The following is a 23855-nucleotide window of genomic DNA, read 5'->3' on the forward strand; positions in this document are numbered from 1 at the left end:
ATTGCAAAAATGACCAAATAAGCAGCTTGGCTTGTTATATCACCTATTTTTCTCATGAATGTTTCTCTTTTCCCAGCTATACCCCATGATACCCCTTATATCTAATTTTGCATTACTGCATCCGTATTCCATTTCCTTTGATAAAATCGTGGCCTATCCATTTGACTTTTGTACCTTGCTCCCTTTATTTATTTCTAGAATTCGTGCCCCTTGTGAGGAACCTACCAGAGGAAGTAGAGGGGTGCTAAGTCTTCTAGAATACTGTACTCCAACTTAATCATGCATCCTGACTACCTGCGATCTTGTTAAAAAGCAGATTCTGATCAGAAGCTCCAGGGTGGGACTAAAATTCTGTAGTTCTTACAATTTCCTAGGTGATGTTAATGCTACTGATGCTGGTTTTAGGACCACACTTTAAATGAGCAATGCTATAGAAGGTCTAAGCCAGAAGGAAGTAGTTAAAAAAATATTGCCTTAAAGGAGACTTAAATGATAATTTTTTAAAAATAAAAGCTCCCTTGCTTTTTCTATCATGTGACGACACAGTAAGAATACAGCCATCTATAGATTAGGAAGGGGGCTTTGATCAGACATCTTGATCTTGGACAGCCTTGATCTACCTTGATACTGGACTTCCCAGCCTCCAGAACTGTGAGAAATAAATTTCTGTTGTTTATAGGTCATCCAGTATATGGTATTCTGTTACAGCAGCTCAGAGGGACTAAGACAGTAGTTTGAATAAGAAGAGATGGAGAGGAGACAGACATCTAAATAAAATATCTTCTTGGTTCCTAATGTGGCTGGAACCCTTTTATGACTTTTTGAAAATGGTGGTAAAGTATACATAACAAAATTTATCATTTTAACCATTTTGAAAGTGTATAGTTCCTTGGCATTACGTACATTCACATTTTTTATGACTTAAAAATACTTTCTTTTTTAGAGCAGTTTTAGGTTTACGGCAAAATTGAGCACAAAATACAGAGAATTCCCACATTCACCTTTAGGTCACACATGTACCGCCTCCCCCAGTATCAACATCTCAACATCCTGCACCACAGTGGTACATTTGTTACAGTCAGTGAACCTACACTCAAAGTCCATAATTTACTTTAAGGTTCAATCTTGGTGTTATATATTCTGTAGATTTTGACAAATGTATGATAACATGTATCTACCATTTTAGTATCATACAGAATGCCCTGAAAATCCTGTGTTTTGCCTATTCATCTTTCCCCTCCTCCCTAACCCCTGACAACCACTGATTTTTTTACTGTGTCCATAGTTTTTCCTTTTTCAGAACATCATCTAGTTGGAATCATACAGTATGTAGCCTTTTCAGATTGGCTTCTTTCCCTTAGTAATATGCATTTAGGATTCCTCCATATCTTTTCATGGCTTGTTAGCTTATTTCTTTTTAGCATTAATATTCCATTTTTTGGATATACCATACCCTGTTTATGCACTCACCTGTTGAAGGGCATCTTGGTTGCTTCCAAGTTTTGCAATTATGAATAAAGCTGCTATAAACATCTACGTGCAGGTTTTTGTGTGGACATAAGGTTTCAACTCATTGGGTATGATTGCTAGATTATATGGTCAGGGTTTGTTTAGTTTTATAAGAAACTGCCAAACTGTCGCCCAAAGTGGCTGTACCAGTATGTGTCCTCACCGATAATGAGATTTTCTGTTGTTCCACATTCTCTTCAGCATTTGTATTTTGTCATTGTCTCAGATTTTGGCCGTTCTAATAGGTATGTGGTAGTATCTCATTTTAATTTGCAGTTCTCTAACAACTTAGGTTTTGCATCTTTGTATATGTTTATTTGCCATCTGTGTATCTCTTTTTGGCAAGCTGCTTAGGTCTTTTACCCAGTTTTTAACTAGTTTTTGTTAGTTTTCTTACTGTTGAGTTTTAAGAGTTCTCTGTATATTTTGGATAACAGTCCTTTTTCAGTGTTTTGTGAATATTTTCTCCCCGTCTATGACTTGTCTTCTCATTTTCTTGACCATGTCTTTCACAGACCAGAAGTTTTTAATTTTTGTAAAGTCTAGCTTATTATTTTTTTTATGGATCTGGTGTTGTATCTAAAAGGTTATCACCAAACTCATGGGCAGCTAGATTTTCTTCTGTGTTATCTTCTAGGAGTTTTATGGTTTTGCATTTTACATTTAGGTCTGTGATCCATTTTGAGTTAATTTTTGTGAAGGGTATAAGATCTGTGTCTAGGGGCAACTGGGTGGCTCAGTTGGTTAAGTGTTTGCCTTTGGCTCAGGTCATGATCCCCGGGTCCTGGGATCAAGCCCCATGTCGGGCTCCCTGCTCAGCGGGGAGCCTGCTTCTCCCCCTTCTCCTGGCTTGTGCTCTCTCGCTATCTCTGTCTCTCTCTCTCAAATAAATAAAACCTTTTTTAATAAAAGGTCTGTGTTTAGATTCTTTTTTTTTTTTTTGCATGTGGGTGTTCAGTTGTTCCAGCACCATTTATTAAGAAGTCTTATCTTTGCTTTATTGTATTGTTTCTCCTTTGTCAAAGATAATACATATATTTATGTGTATATTCTATTTCTGGGTTCTCTATTTGTTCCACTGATCTATTTGTCTATTCTTTCATGAATACCACACTGTGTTGATTACTGTAGCTTTATAGTAAATTTTGAAGTCAGGTATATCAGTCCTCTAACTTTGTTCTCCTTCAGTATTGCATTGGCTATGCTGATTCTTTTGCTTTTTTGTGTAAACTTTATGATCAATTTGTCAATAGCCATTAAATAACGTGCTAAGATTTTTATTAGGATTGCAGTGAATCAATAGATCAAGTTGGGAAGAACTGACATTCAACAGCATTGAGTCTTCCTATCCTTGAACATGAAATTTTTCTCCATTTATTTAGTTCTTTGATTCTTTTTAATTATGTTAATCACCATACATCATTAGTCTTTGATGTAGTGTTCCATGATTCATTGTTTGCGTATAACACCCAGCGCTCCATTTAGTACGTGCCCTCTTTAATACCCATCATCAGGCTAACCCATCCCCCCACCCCCCTCCCCTCTAGAACCCTCAGTTTGTTTCTCAGAGTCCATAGTCTCTCATGGTTCGTCTCCCCCTCCGATTCCCCCCCCTTCATTTTTCCCTTCCTACTATCTTCTTTTTTTTTTTTTTTTAACATATAATGTATTATTTGTTTCAGAGGTACAGGTCTGTGGTTCAGCAGTCTTACACAATTCACAGTGCTCACCATAGCACATACCCTACCCAATGTCTATCACCCAGCCACCCCATCCCTCCCACCCCCCCACCACTCCAACAACCCTCAGTTTGTTTCCTGAGATTAAGAATTTCTCATATCAGTGAGGTCATATGATACATGTCTTTCTCTGATTGACATATTTTGCTCAGCATAATACCCTCCAGTTCCATCCACATTGTTGCAAATGGCAAGATGTCATTCCTTTTGATGGCTGCATAATATTCCATTGTGTATATATACAACATCTTTATCCATTCATCTGTTGATGTACATCTTGGGTCTTTCCATAGTTTGGCTATTGTGGACATTGCTGCTATAAAGATCGGGGTGCACATACCCCTTCGGATCACTGCATTTGTATCTTTGGGGTAAACACCCAGTAGTGCACTTGCTGGGTCGTATGGTAGCTCTGTTTTCAACTTTTTGAGGAACCTCCATACTGTTTTCCAGAGTGGCTGCACCAGCTTGCATTCCCACCAACAGTGTAGGAGGGTTCCCCTTTCTCCGCATCCCTGCCAACATCTGTCGTTTCCTGACTTGTTAATTTTAGCCATTCTGACTGGTGTGAGGTGGTATCTCATTGAGGTTTTGATTTGGATTTCCCTGATGCTGAGCGATGTTGAGCACTTTTTCGTGTGTTTGTTGGCCATTTGGATGTCTTCTTTGGAAAAATGTCTGTTCATGTCTTCTGCCCATTTCTTGATTGGATCATTTGTTCTTTGGGTGTTGAGTTTGATAAGTTCTTTATCGATTTTTTAAATCAGAATTTTATAGTTTTCCTCCTACAGATTTTATGTGTATTTTGTTAGATTTATACCTAAGTATTTTGGAGTTTTGGATGCCAATGTTAGTGCTTTTAATTTCAAATTTTAATTGTTTATTATTGTATATAGAAAAACAATTTGAGTTTTGTGTATTAAACTTGTATCCTGGAACCTTGCTATAATTGCTTTTTAGTTCCAGGAGGTTTTTTTGTTGATTCTTTTGTATTTTCTGTGTAGACAGTCATGTCATCTGTGAGTAAAGACTTTTATTTTTTATTTTTTATTTTTTTATTTCTTCCTTCTCGATCTGTATATTTTTTTCTTTTTTTGTCTTAATTGCATTAGCTAAGACTTTCAGTATAATGGGATGAGAGGGGACATCTTTTCCTTTGTCCCGATCTTGGCAGGAAAGCTTCTAGTTTCTCACTGTTAAGTATGATGTGAGCTATAGGTTTTATGTAGATGTTCTTCGTCAAGTTGAGGAAGTTACCTTCTGTTCCTAGTTTGCTGAGTTTATCATGAATGGGTATTGGATTTTGTCAAATTTTTTTTCTGTATCTACTGATGTGATCCTGTAATTTTTCTTCTTTAGCCTATAGATGTGATGGATTACATTAATTGATTTTTGAATATTGAATCAGCCTTTTGTAACTGGAATGAATCCCACTTGGTTGTGGTGTATAATTTTTTATACATTTTTGAATTCACTTTGCTAATTTTATTGAGGATTTTTGCATCTGTGTTTATGAGAGATACTGGTCTGTAGTTTTCTTGAAGTGTTGTTTTCCACTTTTTGTTTTAGTGTAACTCTAGCTTCATAGAGTTAGGGAGTATTCCCTGTACTTCTGTCTTTCATTTTACGACTTTTGAAGAAGAAATATGCTGTCTGCCTGGCATATCTTAGTTTATATCTTGCTTATCTTGAGAATACTGTACAATGAAAAAGCAAAAATGTGATTAGGTCAGAGTGGACTCTCACAGAAGAGTAATCATGGAAAAAATAGGGGAAGTAAAGTAGAATTTATCTCCCTATGTTCTAGGACCTGTCCCTAAAAATAGAAAATTTTTTTCATACCCATCTAATCATTCTTGATGTGTTGACATCACTTTTACTCTTTAAAAACACTTTGAATTAGTTTTCTGAAATATACTCACGTAAGTTTCCAATAATCACTTCAGATACGTTTATGAGACAGAATTCTGAATTTCATCACTTATGTGTATTCTTTCAAAATTGCCTAACAATAAACTTTGGATTTATTAAGTTCAGGTGGTGGTAACCACGTCTCCTCATTGCATGTTTTGTTTTGGATCCCTTTTCTTTATTTGCTTATGTGTATAAAAATATTAATTGAGGTCTTCCCATATGGGCTAGGTTCTAACTAAAATGTGTCCTTCCACTGTGATTAGGTTAAGGCTGTGCCATGGTTCTTGCTGTCATATAGCCTGTTCATAGAAGATAAAGTAACATTGTTCATCATAGTAAATGAGAAATCTGGAATGCAGACATCTTTGTAATAATGCATTAAAATGCATTAAATGTAATCTGTATGATACTGTATTTTATTAGGCATATAAGCAACAGAATCAAAACATTGAAAAATATGTTGGGAGGGAAAAGTAGAATTTAGAAAGAAGGGACTTAAGTCTCTGCCTATCAACTCATCTTCCTTGCTGTCATTCAGCCAGTTTGTAGACTACCACTTCCTTGAACATTTCTTCAGATACAAGAGAGGTCACAGCTCCTGAAATTTACTTTTGGCAGTCAAACGGATCCCTCTCATTTTTCACTTCAGAAGTACCCTTAACTCTTCTCCTACCTCTCTCTCCCTCCCCCGAGGTCCTTAAAACAAACTTAGGTATATTACCCAAGAGAAACAAAAATAATATGGCCACACACAGCCTTGTACAAAATGCTCGTAGTAACTTTATTTGCAATAACTCTAAACTGAAAATAATCCTATGTCCTTCAACAGATGAATAAACTATGATGTATCCATACAATGAAATACTATTTGATAAAATGAATGAATTATTGATACATGGAACAATACTGATGAATCTCAAAATAATTAGGCTGAATGGTAAGAAGGCAGGCATAAAAAAGGCAAGTCAGTGGTTGCTTTTGGATATGGGTGGAGGGAGGGATTACCAAGGGACACAAAATATAAGGGGTGACTGGTGATTTCAACAGTGCTAAACTGTGGTAAAATTGTTTTAAAACGGATCAAACTGTACACTTTATGTGCAGTGTATTAGTTTTCTCTTGCTGCTTAATGAATTACCACAAATTTTGTAGATTAAAACAACTCCTGTTAATTATCTAACAGTTTCATAGGTCAGAAATCTGGGTGGGTGGGGTGCCTGGACTGCTCAGTCGTTAAGCATCTGCTTAGGCTCAGGTCATGATCCCAAGGTCCTGGGATCCAGCCCACATCCAGCTCTCTGCTCTGCGGGAAGCCTGCTTCTCCCTCTCCCATTCCCCCTGCTTGTGTTCCCTCTCTGTCAGATAAATAAGTAAAATATTAAAAAAAGAGAGAAAAGAAAAGAAAGAAAAAATAAAACGAGAGAAAGAAAGAAAAGAAAGGAAGAAAGAAAGAAAAATAAAAGGAAGGAAGGGAAGGAAAGGAAGGAAGGAAGAAATCTGGCTGGGCATGTCTGTTTTTCTGCTTAGGGTCTCACAAGGCCAAAATCAAGGTGTCAACTGAGTTAGTTTCCTTTCTGGAGGCTTTGGAGAAACATCAGCGTATAAGCTCATTCAGGTTGTCAGAATCCATTTCCTGCAGTTATAGAATTCAGATTCCTGTTTTATTCCTGGCTGTCAGGTTGCCCTTAGCTGCTGGGGGCCACACTCAGGTCCTTTTCAAAAAGTGGCCCCCTCCATCTTCAAGCCAGCCATGGCAGGTGAATCTCCCTCATGCTTTGAATCTCTTGACTTCCTCTTCTGCTATCAGCTGGAGAATACTCTGCTTTTAAAGGGCTCATGTGATTAGAGTAAGCCCACGTATATAATCTCCCTACATTAGGTTAGCTGATTAATGGCTATAATTACATCTTCAAAATCTCTCTTAACATGCAATATAACATAATCATAAAAGTAGCACTAGGGGGAGGAGATTTGGGGGCCATCTAAGAATTCTGCCTATTACATGTAGTATATCATGCCTCAGTAAGGTTTATATATTTTTCCTAAAAGTAGGACAAAAAACCAAAAAGTAATAGTAATGATAATAAATGCTTGTAAAGGGATGATTGTGAGACTCAAATAGAATGTAGATTATTCTCACTGGTTTGATTTAGCATAGCATTTCCATGTCCAAATCAGGGAATAAAACTAAAATGTTAATAATATTTGTATTTTCTTTCACTTGTCATGAGAGAAAACAGTAGAAAAGTGAGGATGTGACTAAGAATTGAACATGATAGAAGAGGTGATTTTGTAAGTTTCACAAATTGACTCAAAATTGTGATTAATATTGTGATTTAATGTATGTCTGTAAATATAAATTTAATATTTTAAAATATCTATTTTTATTTAAATTTGTATAATAGATGACTTAGTGTAGCTGTGCATTTTGTTGCTCTTGTTATTAGTTAGACCAATCATAGAATTCTTTAGTTTACAGAAATCTTACATTACAGAATGTAGGGAATAGTGTTTCTATAGCATGGAAGGGGTTTTATCTACTGATTGTTTACTTTCCAGAAAAGATTCAATCAAGAATAATATATTTAATATTTTATTATAATTATTACTTAATGGCCAAAGACTTTAGAAATTAAAATTTTTGATAGACTAGATGAAACTTTAGAATAAAATGTGATTAGTCTTGCTTGGGTCATCAAATTATTTAATGTCTTAATGTATAGGGGCACCTGGGTGTCTCAGTTGGTTAAGCATTTGACTCTTGATTTTGCTCAGATCATAATATCTTGGGCTGTAGGGTCGAGCCAAGTGTCAGGCTCCGCACTCCGCAGGGAGTCTGCTTGAAGATTCTTTCCTCCATCTTGCCCTCCCACTCACTCTCTCTTTAAAATAAATAAATCTTAAGAAGAATTATTAGTGTATAATACCAAGTGTTAGCAAGGATGTCAAATAGCTGGAATTATCATAAATTTCTGGTGGGGGTATAAATTTGGTTCAAGCACTTTGGGAAACCATTTAACGATACTAAACGATACAGACGTATGTGTATATATACCACATATATGATCCAGCAGTTTACTGCCTCATCCTTTCACATTTAGTCCAGAGGAAACAGTAAAATCTCTTTAAAATTCTCTAAAATCCACTGTTTGTGATCTTTTTCTCCTTAAGAAGAATCCTGTGTTCTTCCTTGAATATCAAAAAGTTCAAAATCTTCAATTTGATTGCATTTATCTTATATTTCTACCTCCATGTACCTTTCAAGCAAGTTTTCTCGTATTTCTTCCCTTATGCCTGACTTCACATATCTTGTCTCCTTGCCATTTTATCCATCTTGGGCATCAGTGCTGTCCAATAGAACTTTCTGCAGTAATGGTGTAATGTTCTGTAGCTGTGTTGTCAAATGTGGCAACCACAAGCCACATGTGGCTTTTGAGTACTTTAAATGTGGCTAGTTGACTGAAGAACTGATTTTTAAATGATTTAATTTTAATTTAGCTACATGGGGCTAGCAGTGAAATATAGCACAGGTCTGTTATCACTGTTGTCTTCCTTAACCTCTTTAGCTTGTTTTGATTTCATTCTCTTTGCTTACCTAATAATTTGTTTTATCCTACTTTTAAACCTTAGCTATCCATATGTTCAACTTTTATATTTTTAAGTTTTTGGCATATATCTTTGCTTCCTCATTATCTTGTAAGCTTTTGGGTGGTAAGGTATTTTACTTCTTTCATATCTCTTTTACCACCTATATTTTGATCATCATACATAATCTGGAGGTATTTGTTGAAGGAGGTAGTAATCTGGGAATTAGGAAACTTCAAAATACCACTGAAAAAATTGTGAAATTTGGGAGACTGACTTCTCAAGAATATAAAATAGATTTTAAAAATAGTAACAAATTAAAAATAGAAGAGTAGATTCAAAATCTGGAAACCTAAAATCTAATCATAGCTCTGCTGTCAATTTTGTTAATAGACAAGTTTCTTAACTTTTTCAGGTAAATTTGTTCATCTACAAAAATGAAAGATGAATTATTTGGCTTCCATATATTTTCCATATATTTAAGATTCTTAAAAATAGCTGGGTTTTCTGAATTGAAACCTATTAGCAGTGGGAATTAATGTCAGTACTAGTTATATTTTGTATTTTTTAAAATGTTCAGGAACAGAAAGTACATGTTGAAATGCCCAGTTTGAAATGCCAAAACACTCCTCTGTGTAGTGAAATGCCAAAATAAAAAATTATGTGAAGATCTCATGAGACTGCGAGTGGGCAGGAAAATAGCAAATCAACTTTTTCATAGCAAACGGTAAATGCAACTAAAGAAAAATTAAACTATATTCATATGATTACTTATTCCAAGTAATTAGTTGCAAATCCAGGAATGAAATTTAGGAGAAAATGTCAATCTGTTATAATGAGGGAAACAACTGAACTGGAAGTCGGAGTGAGATGATTATCCCTCCAATGCCAGTAATTAGCTTTAGGACAATATGTAGTAAAGTTTGAAAGCATATTTACTTCTGTGTTTCATAGCTTCATCTCTGGACACCTTCAGGACCATAGCATAAACCAAAGAGAATGCCCATATTCTTTTCAAAAGACCTAGAAATAATTCCATTATGTTTCATCCCACTGTTTTTCTGAGTCAGCTGGCAGAAGTACAAGCTGCCTTTGTGTTCTCTTATCTTCTGAACTCACATCTTGTATTGCTTTGAACAGTTCCTCATTTGACCCATTTCTCCATCTTTCTCAAATCCTTCCACTGTGCTCCAGAGAGCTTCTGCTTCTGTGACTTGCAAACTTCCCTATATATAGTTATTTTTGTTCTCTTTTCCAAACTTAAACCTTCAGTCTCCTTGCCTTAACTGATAACTGGCTAGTCCCTAAAATTAGTTTCATCTGTACCCTCTTGTGTGGGAGTGCTACCTAAATTCATACATCCCACATATATTAAACTTAGAAAAGACATGGGTATCTTCTTTGCTCTCTGATGTTGCTTCTGTATCATTTTTCCCACTTTAAAATGCGTCAAAGAGGGGTGCCTGGGTGGCTCAGTTGGTTGAGTGCCAACTCTTGACTTCCACTCGGGTCATGATCTCAGGGTTGTGAGATTGAGCCTTGTTGGGGGGGCTCCATTCTCAGTGCAGTCTGCTTGAGATATTCTCTCTCCCTCCCCCCCACATTCTCTCTTGCACTCTCTCTCTCTAAATAAATCTTTAAAAAAATTAATCATCGAGTACTGTCAATTCTATCTCTTCGTGATTAATGTTGGTGAGAAATTATAATAGTAGTAATATTTATTGTGCACTTACTATGTAACAGGGACTTCCCCCCAGCTTTCTTGAGATGTAAGTAACATATAACAGTGTGATAATTTGATACACATATATTGTGAAATGATTACCATAATAGCACACCCAGCACTTCACATAATTGCCACTTTTTGTTGTGAGCACATTTAAGATCTACTCTCTTAGCAATTTTTAATTATATAATACAATATTGTTAACAGTAGTCATGCTGTACATTACATTCCCAGAACTTATTTGTCTTACAGCTTTAAGTTTGTACCCTTTGACCAACATTTCCCCATTTCTCTCAACCCCCAGGCCTTACCAAGCACCATTCTGCTCTCTGTTTTCTATGAGTTCAGCTTTTTTATTTTTATTATTTTTTTTAGTTCAGCTTTTTTTAGATTTCACATGTAAGTGAAATCATACTGTATTCGTCTTTCTCTGACTTATTTTACTTAGCATAATGCCCTCAGGGTTCATCCATGTTGTTGTAAGTGGCAGAATGTCATTTTTTATGGCTGAATAAAATTTCATCGTATATATTTACCACAACTTTTTTATCCATTCATCTCCCCATGGCCAGTTTGGTTGTTTCCGTGTCTTGGCTATTGTGAATAATGCTGCAGTGAACTTAGGGGTGCAGATATTTCTTTAAAATAGTGATTGCATTTTTTGGGATATATACCCAGAAGTGAGATTGCTAGATCATATGGTAATTCTATTTTTAGGTTTTTTTTTTTTAGCAACTTCCATACTGGTTCTCATAGTGGCTGTGCCAGTTTATAATCCCACCAACAATGCACAAGTTTTCCTTTTCTCCTCATCCTCACCAGCACTTACCTTTTGTATTTTGATAATAGCCATTCAGACATGTATGAGGTGATACCTCATTATGGTTTTGATCTGCATTTCCTTGAAGATTAGTGATGTTGAGCATCTTTTCATGTACCCATTGGCCATTTGTACATTGTCTTTAGAAAAATATCTGTCTATTCGTTCCTTTTCCTGTTTTTTGATTGGATTGTTAGTGGTTTTTGCTATTGAGTGTGTAAATTCCTTATATATTTTGGATAGTAACCCCTTACCAGATAAATGGTTTGCAAATTTTTTTTTCCATTCCATGGGTTGTCTCTTCATTTTGTTGATTTTTTTCTTTTTCTGTCCAGAAGTGTTTTAGTTTGCTGTAGTCACACTTGTTTGTTTTTGCTTTTGTTGCTTGTGCTCATAGTATCATATTCCTAAAATCATTGCCAAGACCAATGTTAAGGAGATTTTTCCTAAGTTTTCTTCTAAAAGTTTTATGGGTTTGGTTCTTACATTTAAATCTTTAATACATTTTGACTTAATTTTTGTGAGTGGTGTAAGATAGGGGCCTAGTTTCATTCTTTTGCATGTGAATATCCAGTTTTCCCAGCACTGTTTATTGAAAAGACTATCTTTTCCCCATTGAGGATTCTTGGCTTCCTTGTCAAATATTAATTGACCATATATGCATTGGTTTATTTCTTGTCTCTCACTTCTGTTCCTTTGACCTATGTGTTTATTTTTATGCCAGTATGATACTGTTTTAATTATTATAGCTTTCTAGATTTGTTTAAAATCAGTAATTGTGATGCTTCCATCTTTGTTCTTCTTCAAGATTGCTTTGGCTCTTGGGATCTTTTGTGGCTTCATACAAATTTTAGGATTGCTTTTTCTATTTCTGTGAAAAATGCCATAAGAATTTTACTAGGGATTGCATTGAATCTGTAGTTTCCATTTATTTGTGCCTTTTTTAGTTTCTTTCATCAGTGTCTTATGGTCTTCATTGTACAGATCTTTCACCTCCTTGGTTAAATTTTAAGAATTTTATTGTTTTTGATGCTATTGTAAATAGGGTTGTTCCCTTTATTTCTTTCTCAGATGGTTTGTTGTTTCTGTATAGAAATACAACTGATTTTTTGTATATTAATTTTGTATTCTGCAACTTTACTGAATTTATTAGTTCTAACAGTGTGTTTGGGTAGTCTTTAGGGTTTTCTAGTTATAGTAGTCATCTTCATATAGATACAGTTTTACTTCTTTCCAATTTAGATGCTCTTTCCCTCCCTCCCTTCCTCTCTCTCTCTCTCTTTCTTTCTTCTTTGCCTAATTACTCTGGCTAGGACTTCCAGTACTACATTAATGGAAGTGCTAAGAGTGGGCATCCTTGTGTTCTTGATCTTCAAGAAAAGCTTTTAGCTTTTCACTGTTGAATGTTATAATAATTGTGGTCTTGTCATGTATGGCCTTTAATATGTTGACATATGTTTCTTTTATATCCAGTTTTTTGAACAGCTTTATCATGAAAGCATGTTGGATTTTGTCACATGCTTTTTCTGCATCTATTGAGATGTTATTTATCCTTCATTTTGTGAATGTGGTGCTGATTTGCATATGTTCAAATCCATGCATCTCAGGGATAAATCCCATTTGATCGTGGTAAATGATCCTTTTAATGTGCTGTTGAAATTGGTTTGCTAGTATTCTGCTGCAAATTTTTGTGTCTGTATTCATTGGGGATTGGCCTATAGTCTTCTTGTAGTCTCTGTCTGGCTTTGGTCAGGGTAATGCTGGCCTCATAAAATAAGTTTGGGAGTATTCTTTACTCTTCAGTATTTGGGAAGAGTTTAAGAAGGATTGGCTTTAATTCTTTAACTGTTTGGTAGAAATCACCAGTGAAACCATCTGGTCCTGGGCTTTTCTTTGTTGAGAGGGTTTTGATTACTGATTTGATCTCCTTTCTCATTATTGGTTTGTTCGTATTTTCTATTTCTTCCTAATTATGTCATAGGTTGTATATTTCTAGGAATTTATCCATTTTTTTCTAGGTTATCTAATTTGTTGGTGTATAATTGTTCATAGTAGCTCAAATGAACCTTTGTGTTTCTGGTGTCAATTGTGATGTCTCCTCTTTCAGTTATGATTTTGTTTATTTGAGTCTTCTCTTTTTTTTTCTTGGTTAGTCTAGCTAAAGGTTTGTCAGTTTATCTTTTCAAAAACCAACTCTTAATTTCATTGTTTTTTTTCTATTGTCTTTCTTTATTTTATTTCTGCTCTAACTTTATTTTTTTTCCTTCTCCTAACTTTGGACTTAGCATGTTCTTTAATTCCTTGAAGTGTAATTTATTTGAAATCTTTCTTTTTTTTCTTAATGTAGGCGTTTATCACTATCAGATTCCCTCTTAGAACTGCTTTTGCTGTATCCCGTAAGTTTTGTTATGTCATGTTTTCATTTTTGTCTCCGGATATTTTCTGATTTTCCTTTTGATTTCTTTTTTGACCTGTTGGTTATCCAGGAGTGCCAAGGACTTTTCTAAAAACTCTGCATGTAACAACCATTTTAACTTTCATAAAATACCCTTGAGTTAGGTGGTATTCTCCCTACTTTAAGGTGAGGAAATTGAACTATAAGAGGTCTCATAAACAGTAAGTGTTTAAAATATTCTCGTGTGGTAAAAAAGAAAATAGAATAATTTTATTGGAAGCAATTTGGAAATAAATATTAAGAGTCTTGAATTTTTCATACTCCAAGAAAATAACCAGGAACTTGTATAAAGATTTATATAATGTAAGTTTGTCAAGTATTATTTATTATCATAAAAATTTAGAAGTAACCAAGATGTCCAGAATTAGGAGAATGTTAAATAAATTATGGTATATTTTACAGAGTATAACATGAGTATTAGAAAGCCCACATGTTTTTGAGGATGTGGAAATATAAATTTATACAAAAATTTGGAAGATTTTCAAAAATTTTGAGGAAAATGCCAACAGTTTGATATCATCAGATGATATCCTAGGAATTGATTAGATATTCTTGTACAGGTTAGATTTGTTAAGACCGAAAGGAGTCAAAGAAGATTGTATCTAACTAGGCTATACTTTGATAAGAGCTGTTAACTACTATAAGAAATAAAGAGCTAGAATTTTGCTGGGGAGAAATAATGACTTTAGTTTGGGGCTTGTTATTTTGAGGTTTTATTCATGAGGATATCCAGAAAGAGATAAATAGTCAGTATTTGGAAATATGTATGTGAAGGTAAACAAAGAAAACATGAAAGAAAGATAGTCAGGAGGGGGTAAAATTTTCCATATTTTGGCATAAATCAGGTACAGAAGGAGTCTGTTGGTGGGCTTGTTATCTATGATACATAACTGTTGTACTTCCCTACTTCTTAAAAATATGTGTTCATCTGTTTTGGTTTGTGAAAGAATCATTTTGTTTCTCCTCTTATGTGAAATTTTGCTCAGTCCCTGAATAGTGAATTGTTAGAATGGTTTTTTTAAAGTGCACATTGTGTAAATACATCTTAATATGAAAGAAGCAATAAGGTTTGATAAAACATGCATGTACACAAATAGGTTCTGTTCCTAACCTTACTTCTTAAACAACTCATTGTACCTCCTTGAGTGATGTCTTTGGCTTGGCCTAGAATGGTTCTCAGCCTGGACATATTTTTGGTTGTTTGTGAGTTTTCTCTATGAATTTTAAAATTTTTGAAATTCTTTATTTAAATTTTTTTGAGTAAGTTGACACAGTGCTACATTAGTTTCAGGTGTACAACATAATGATTCAGAATCTCAATTCATTATGCTAACCTCATCACAAGTGTAGCTACCATCTGTCACTATACAATGCTATTACAATATCATTGACTATACTTCCTACATTGTGCCTTTTATTCCCATGACTTACTCATTCCATAACCGGAAGCTTGTATCTCCCACTCCGCTTTACCCATTTTACCCCCCATTCCTCTTCTCTTAGGCAATCTTCAGTTCTCTGTATTTATAGCTCTGATTCTTTTTGTTTTTTTCATTTGTTTTGTTATAAAAATTCTTTACTTTGAAAGGACTTAATGAAAGCATATTCTGAGTCATTTGGATGTCTACCTTATGATGAGTCCTGGGAAATAATTTTAGTATCTGTTTATGATTGTGTTTAGCATAACTTTGGTGCCAGATAGTACAACTTTAATTGTTTCAGTCTAATGGTGATATTACAGGGACACACTTGCACCTAACTGTTGTATTTGAACATAATAAAACCTAATAGTGTCAGTTAGGTAACAAATGAATAAAATTTCACGATAGTTCAAATAAAGGAAAGGCTGTTACATAGCAGGACAGGCATGAACAAAATAAAGGAGATTTTTGGAGCAGTCAGTACAAGATTCATATAGCAAGCAATGATTGAGTTAAAACAAAGTGATTTTTGTCATATTTAATAATGTTATTTTGAATTTTATTGGTTTTGTATTTTTGTATTTAATTTTAAATCTCTTTTGGCTTGGGGCTGCCTGGGTGGCTCAGGCGGTTGAGTAGCCAGCTCTGGACTTTGGCTCAGGTCAGGATCTCAGGGTCCTGGGATTGAGTCCTGCATCTGGCTCCATGGGAGTCTGCTTGAGGATTCTCTCTCCTTCTTCCATCCACACCCCCCTGCCCGCGTTTTCTCTCTCTCTCTCTCTCTCTCTCAAATAAATCTTTAAAAAATACATAAATTTAAAAATTTAAAAATCTATTTTGACTTTATATAAAGATTTATAAGCATAAGGATTTTACATCTGATTTTATATTTGTATACTGCTAAGTAACATTATATTCAAAATAATTTAAGTTAGTATCAGGAATCTGAAGCATTTTTTCCTCCTTCAAAAAGCGCTAATACATTATTAAATTTTTAGTGTACAAACATCACAAGTTTTCCTATATGTATGTCACTTCACTGTTAGCCTTAAGATACTTAAGGAGGTATTTTAAATGCTCATTTGAGTGGTAAACTTCAACAAAAGAGAAAGAAATGAAATTTGTCCCTTAATGAATGTAGAGTTCCACAGAATAGTGTGGCTGTTGCCATTGTCAGTGATCACAATCCATTTTGGTTTTTAGTACACATGAAAAGAAAGGTACAGTTAAACATTGGAGAAATTGAATTTTTCATAATGCAGGTACACATTTTTGCCATGCTGTCCCCTACAGAAAGAAGATGACTGGACATTTCATTTGGATAGGGACATTGGAAGGTGACATGCTAGGAATATTGTGTTCACTTTGACCCTCTAGTCTAGAAGTCAAGTGAACTTGAGTTACAGGGTCCAGAGATTGGGACAATGTAGGGGAACAAAGGAGTTAGGTGGAACAAGATTCCTCCTGTGGAGCTAAAATAGGTAAAGTAGGCACATGTCATATAGGAGAATAATGAAATATAAGGAAAAAGTAAAAATAAAGGGAAAAAAGAAAGCCACTAAATACTCTTTTATCTTCTTGATTAGTTTTGGCTTTAAAAGCCATCATTCTCTCACAGTGCTCTACTCCAGATGTCATTAAGTTACTCTCTATGTGATCGCAGTTATCTGGTATCACAAGTACTTATTACTAGTGTTGGTCATAAATCTCTTCCTAATCCCATAGATTTTGTGGATAGGAATAATAGATCTGCTTCAGAAATTAGTTTTAGTTTTGGCTGACCACAGAAAGTTTCTTATGCCAGGAATTTAGACCTCACCCGTGTATCTAACCCATTGTCAATCTTATTGGTTCTACCTTCAGGATGTATCTTGAATGGACATGCTTCTATATCACCATCACCGTGTCCAAATGACTACCATCTCAGTCACCTGGACTATTTCAGTCATCTTCTAATTCAGTCTTCTAATTGGTCTACCTCCATTTATTCTGCCATTGCCCCTTTCCCCACTAAGTCTCTACAGAGCAATTAGAATGAACAGCCATTTCTGATCTTGGTACTCTTTTACTTAAAATTCTTGAATTCTTTCCCATTAGAATCAAATTGAAAATCTTCGACATGACCTTCAAGGTCCTACTTGACTTGATCGCCTGCTGACTCTTAATCTCTGCTCACTACACTCCTATCTATTGGACTGCTATCATACTGTGTGGGTGAATCAAGCCCCTTCCCAGTTCAGGGTCTTTGCATATGATGCACCGTCTAAGTTAGAATGAAAATACACACACACACACACACACACACACACACAGGGTCTTTGCATATGATGCACCGTCTAAGTTAGAATGAAAATACACACACACACACACACACACACACACACACACACAGGGTCTTTGCATATGATGCACCGTCTAAGTTAGAATGAAAATACACACACACACACGCGCGCGCGCGCGCGCGCTCCCCCGACCCAGCTAGCTAACTCCTACTAATCCTGTTGGTCTTAAATATTATTTCCTTATAGATCTATTTGTAGTGCCCAGTACTTTTACTTCATTGAACTTATCATAAATATAATTAGATATTTTATTCTAGCTAATCCATGGGAGATTGGTTTTGCTCACCCCTTTAAACACTTAGCACAGTGCTTGAGTCTGGTGTTCAATAAATGAATGGCTAGATGAATGGATGGATGGCAGTATATCCATAGTATAATTTTTCATTTAAAGTACAACCTATTTCATAGGTAATTATTGTTTTTAGAAGTATTACTTTTTAATAGTGTAAAGAATACTTGATCTTGTTTTTCATATAGTTTAATCTGCATTTGTGGTATACATACCTCAAATTTCAAATTAACATCTTTTAAACCACTAAAAATAACCTTGGAGCAATATTACATTTGTATAATGATTTGTCAAGTAAGTTTTCTGTTGTGGTTGTATTAATTTAAAAGAAATACATATTTTCTTTGAAAATGACTTGGAGTCACATAATTACTACTGTCTAGTGAATCTTATTACTAATTTGACTGTCCTTAGTCTTAATTCCACTCGATAGGTGTGTAATACTATTTATTATTTCATTAGCCTCCAGTTTTCTTCTTGAGTCTAACAGTAATGTCCATAATGAATTGCAGAGTGTGTAGCTTATTTCTTCATTTCTTTTCAGCCTTCATCTATCAAAATTTAATACTTTGTTATTGTGACTGAAGATGAAAGATATAATTATCTACCTATTTATTTTTGGTAAGGATAGCACTTTTTTAGGGCAAATTCTTTAATAGGGCCAGAACATCTCAAAGCAATCAAATAAATAGAGGTGTTCAGCATGATTAATAGTTCTTTAATCCTATGAGTGCCTAATTTGGATTTGCCATATCTTTGTGTGTAGAATTTTAGAGATTTATGATTAATAAGTAATTTTGAAGTTTTCTTTATAACAAAAGGGAGATTTGTTATTTTTATATATCCCTACTATTGTTTTATACAAGTTTATGTTGTTTCACTGATAAGTTCATTTACTTGCTATTTCAGTTTATTTATAATATTAAAACAGTTTGGGCTATATACAGTATAGATTTGGGGGAAGTTATAAAAATTGTGTTCTTGATACATTTTAAATATCCTTTTTTATATATTTTAAATTCTGTCACTTTATTTAAAGACCTACGGTTTTACATAATTGAAGTATTTTTAATTAGATTTGATATATTTGTTAATGTGAACTCTTATTTCATGCATTCTTTTAAAAAAAAAAGATTTTATCTTTATTTGAGACACAGAGAGAGAGACAGAGCACAAGCAGAGGGAGCAACAGGCAGAGGGAGAAGCAGACTCCCTGCTGAGCAAGGAGCCCAATGCGGGACTTGATCCCCCAGGACCCTGAGCCGAAGGCAGACGCTTAACCAACTGAACCACCCAGCTGACCCTATTTCATGCATTCTTATTTCAAAATGTTTTATATTATTTTAATCCCTTGTGTCTGTCAGAATTATAAAGCATTTTGTCATTTGATAGATGTTTATTGGGAAAACTATTGCCATGAAAAACATATCTCCACTTAAACGTTCTTGTGCTCAAATTATTTAATTGCTCTGTTACACATAATTAAGTAGCTTCTACTCTTAGGGAAGTAGGACATTTCTTAAAAATCACTGGCTCTCTTGGGCGCCTGGGTGGCTCAGTTGGTTAAGCGACTGCCTTCGGCTCAGGTCATGGTCCTGGAGTCCCTTGATTGAGTCCCGCATCGGGCTCCCTGCTCAGCAGGGAGTCTGCTTCTCCCTCTGACCCCCCCCCCATGTGCTTTCTCTCTCTCATTCTCTCTCTCTCAAATAAATAATATCTTTTAAAAAAATAAAATAAAAATCACTGGTTCCCTTAAAAATTCTTAAAGTATTTAAAATACTGAAATTTGTTTTTATTCGAATAGTTATTTTATTTTAACCCATTCTCTTAGGTCACAATATAATCCTTTAGTCTGAATAGTGTTAGGAAAATTGAAAATTGCCTTTCTATAATTTAATATAAAATTTTCCTTATTTTATTAATACAGAAACACCCTTAAATGATCACAGATTACTTTCTTCATTGATGTATGAGTATAAGGAATTAATCACTTGTCATCGATGACATAATAGAATACTCTTCTTATGTTCTTTATATAACCCATACAAGGCAATTATTAACTATAATTATGTTTTTTTAAAAGCAACTATTTTATTTTTCTTGTAGTTGTTACTAAAGGAATCTTTTACACATTTTAAATAAATTCTACAGTCCATTTTTGAATCCTGAAAAAGAGAATTTGGATAACTTATTTTTCTGATTTCCAAAGCCATAAAATTACGGTGATGTCTGATCTTGGATTATTTTTAACACTTTACATATTGCTTCATACTTTTAGGTAGATATGTGGTCTCAATTTGGGTCAACAAAAGCATTCTTAAAATAACTTAGAGGACATATTGATATTAATAATAATCACCAAAATATAATTTTAATATAGAATTCTATCAAACATGTTGCAGTGGTTAGATTTTAAGTTTCATTTTCCTTACTCTTCTGTAAGAAGATTTTTAATATACTAGTTTAAAAAACATGATTCCTGAGGCGCCTGGGTGGCTTAGTTGTTTGAGCGTCCAACTCTTGATTTTGGCTCAGGTCATGATCTCAGGTCGTGAGACTGAGCCTCGCATCGTGCTCTGCACTCAGTGCAGAGTCTGCTTCTGCCTTTCCCTCTGCTCCTCCCCCTGCTTGCACTCTCTTCTCTCTCTCTCTTTCTCTCTCAAATAAATAGATGAATGGAATTTTTTAATAAATAAACATGATGCCTTTAGCAGTATTGTAGCTAATTTTGTTTTTAGTTTTAACATTCATATTAGGATTTAAAATTAAACCCATAAGAAATGTTCTTTGAATTAAGAAACAGATTTATTGAAATTTTAGCTGAATTATTTTATCTTAAATAATTTAAAATCTTTAGGGGATGTAGACTTTAGTTTGCATTCTCTCAATCTCTTGATGTTTGCTTCAACAATTGGGAGTTTAATTGCTGAGAACCCAGGAAAATAGATGAAGCAGCCTAGGAATTGTTTTAGCAAACAATTACTTTTATAACCACACAGGTTATATAATAGTTGGGAAATTTTTGTTTGCTAAATTTAGTTATGACCTAAGAAAATAGATGAACAATTTTTAGAATTAGTTGTTTTATGTCTTAGCACTATACTTTAGCTTTTTTATTAAATAAAAGGTTTTCACCCTTAAGAAGGCAAGTTAGTCAATGGTGAATCAAAAGATGTTAACATATATGTTATTGGTTCATTCTGTGCAGTATTTTTTTTATTGTTTATCATTTGCAGTATTTAAAAAAATACTGAAATGAATTTGATTTTAGTTTTACTTGCTAATTAAATTATACCTTTTAGCATTTAGGATTTTTTTCACCCTTTCCCAGTATGACAAATGATCCTGCATTAAAGGTAGTGTTGTAAACTCTCTAAAACAGAAATTAGACAGTTTTCTCAGGATTTAAGAGATGAATTTGTCAGGCTTTATTTTACTTTTGCCACCAAGATTTTGATAGTTGAGTTAGATAAGTGAGCATTAAAATCACCAAGGAATAAGAGAGAAAAATACGAAAAAGAATCTAATATTGAAACTGAAGTAAAAGGATGAAGAGGAGAGTTTTTCTCTACAAAACGCTTTTGAATTTTACCTAAAGGCACTACTCTAATTACAACAAAAGCTGTCCATCTTTTTTTGCGATTAGGGTAATATTTTGAAACAACATTCTTCATGACCATAATCACTGGGTGAGTACAGGCAGTCCCCACTTTGCATGGTAGTGTGGGACCAAAAAAATGACCATACAAAATAAAACCACATGTAACGATCTTAATCAATGGGAAAAATTATAATTGTTCTATGATCTTTAAAAAATTTTGTCAAGATGTTTAAAAACTCTCTTATGTTGGTTAAAATGTATATAGGGAAATGAAAAATAGTAAAACTATATTAATTTAATACAATGTACTATAAAACATTAAAAACAATTAGAATTAAAAGTGTTTTATTTCTTTGTAAAAAATTTATCAAGTGTAGCTTGAACAGTGCTTCACCATCTCCTTGTATAAATTAGAATAGTAGATCTAGCCAGAGTGAGCATCTTTTCTGTGCCTTGGCAAATTGTCCATTTGGATCAGCTTCCAACATTTTATTTTTGGATTTTTAATGTCGGGAAATATCTCCAAGAGTTTCTTTAATGTGAAGTTTTTTGCTTGCCTCACTTCCTCAGGGACATCTTCTTTTTTGTCTCAACCACTTTCCTTATTTATGTCAATAAGTTTACCTTCACTAAATTCTTCTGATTGCAGATTTCGAGTCTCTCAAACAGTGATAATGGCAACATTCCCACAATTGGCTGTTTCTTCTATTACTCTATTTACATTTGAACTCAGTTTCACTTCCAGCTTTATCATTTTTCATTTATTTACTGTACTTTTATCTGTTGGCCAATTCTCTCTTTTAGTTACCCATTTTGTAAAATTTCAGGTGGGTTTGGGGGCAAGAAGGTAACCCAGTTACATGCTTTGCTGTCTTTAGACAGGTGAATTGAATGACCAGTCACCTTCCAACTTTGGAAGGGAAGTGATCAGTCACTGATCATAATATACATCTCTTATTAACATAGTGCTTCGTAGACTGAAGTGCTAACAAGGAAATTTATATTTATGCAGTTGTAGTTAATATAGTGTGGTAAGTGAAATTGGAACCATGTTGTTGGAAACTGGTATTTTTGAACTAAACCTATGATAGTTGAAATTTGTGTGGATGTGAGACCTGGGAAGTAAGGGCTGCCTATAATGGAAGAAAGTGGAACTATTTAATCAATTAAAGATATGGTCGGTGTTGATGAGATTGAAGATGTAGGATTACTTGGACTGTTTGATCTCTAAGCCATTGAACGCCTGATACATTTTATGTGGAAGTGTAAATTTGATCCTATTCTTCCAGCTTTAATTCTCTTAAGTGCTTCCTTAGAGAAGACCTTTCACACCATTTCTGAAAACAAAACAAAAATCTAGTTGTAGTAAGTAAAAACTGTGGTTTTAGGAGAATAATAGTGATAGTGATTTATGAGTTCATTATAAAGCAAATGACATTGAAAGTTTTTTTTTCAATTTTTATATAATGTTGACATTCTAGTAATTGAAGATGAAAAAGGTGGTTAATAAATTTTGATTCATTTAGTCAGTAACTCCATTTTCATTGTCTTTGTACTAGCAAATATTTTATTATTAAATGTGAAAGATGAGGTATTACTCTGTGTTGGGTGCAATTGAATAATGTTAATTTATTGTTTGATTTCCTACAGGTGAACTGACACAGAGGTTGATCACAAGATGCCATTAGTGAAAAGAAACATTGATCCTAGGCACTTGTGCCACACAGCACTGCCTAGAGGCATTAAGAATGAACTAGAATGTGTAACCAATATTTCCTTGGCAAATATAATTAGACAACTAAGTAGCCTAAGTAAGTATTTTTGTATCAATGAAAAATATTTCTTGCAAATCAGAATGTTACGCTTTAGAGTATGAGTATGAAGAAGATGTTCTTATGATTAATTTGGGGGAATGTTTGATGAGAAGAATACAGAGTTATCTTGAAAAATGTAGCCATTTTAAATAAAATTAATGAGTTTTAGAATCATTTCTTCTCTGCGTGTTTCCTCTGGGAAAGAGAAATAAGGACAATTTTAGGAGCAGGATCACATGATGGATAAGAATTACTGAAATTGTTTTTAAAATATGATTTGATCTATGAAAGGTAGTGCCAGGGTTGTACTTTAGCTTGCTAATTATCATTGTTACTTTTTTAGAGGCTTCAATTATTCACTGGTATCTCTCTCTTTACATATATTCTGTTAGCCTAAGGAAATATTTTTATATTATTAAATATTTAAAATTAAAAGGTGTGAGGTAGTCACTACTCAGAGGATTAGGTTAGTCAAGTGAGTTGTCTAAAGGACATTAGGAGTGTGACATGTAGCATGCTGTGAAAATAGCAAATGAACCTGGCCTCTCACAGACAAAAGGCAAGCAGCTTGGCCAGATAGTAAAGGGACAGGTAGGGGAGGAGGTAGGCAATGTGTTCCCATGATAAGACTGCAGAACAG

The 23855-nt window shown here is 34.2% G+C and overlaps 1 protein-coding gene across 3 annotated transcripts in view; it reads left to right on the forward strand.

Moving 5' to 3' along the window:
* Window positions 1–23855, forward strand: part of WASF1 (WASP family member 1) — a 65549-nt gene that overhangs the window by 23558 nt on the left and 18136 nt on the right. For all 3 annotated transcript variants that reach the window (XM_028104174.2, XM_088024264.1, XM_088024263.1), the window contains exon 2: window positions 23052–23212. In XM_028104174.2, the coding sequence (XP_027959975.1) occupies window positions 23080–23212 (133 nt within the window). In that variant the 5' untranslated portion in view covers window positions 23052–23079. The remainder of the gene's footprint in view (window positions 1–23051; window positions 23213–23855) is intronic.

Source organism: Eumetopias jubatus, unplaced genomic scaffold (genome assembly GCF_037043125.1).
Source record: "Eumetopias jubatus isolate StellerSeaLion01/CBP00866 unplaced genomic scaffold, mEumJub1_p1.0 scaffold_6, whole genome shotgun sequence".
In the NCBI taxonomy this organism is placed as follows: domain Eukaryota; kingdom Metazoa; phylum Chordata; class Mammalia; order Carnivora; family Otariidae; genus Eumetopias; species Eumetopias jubatus.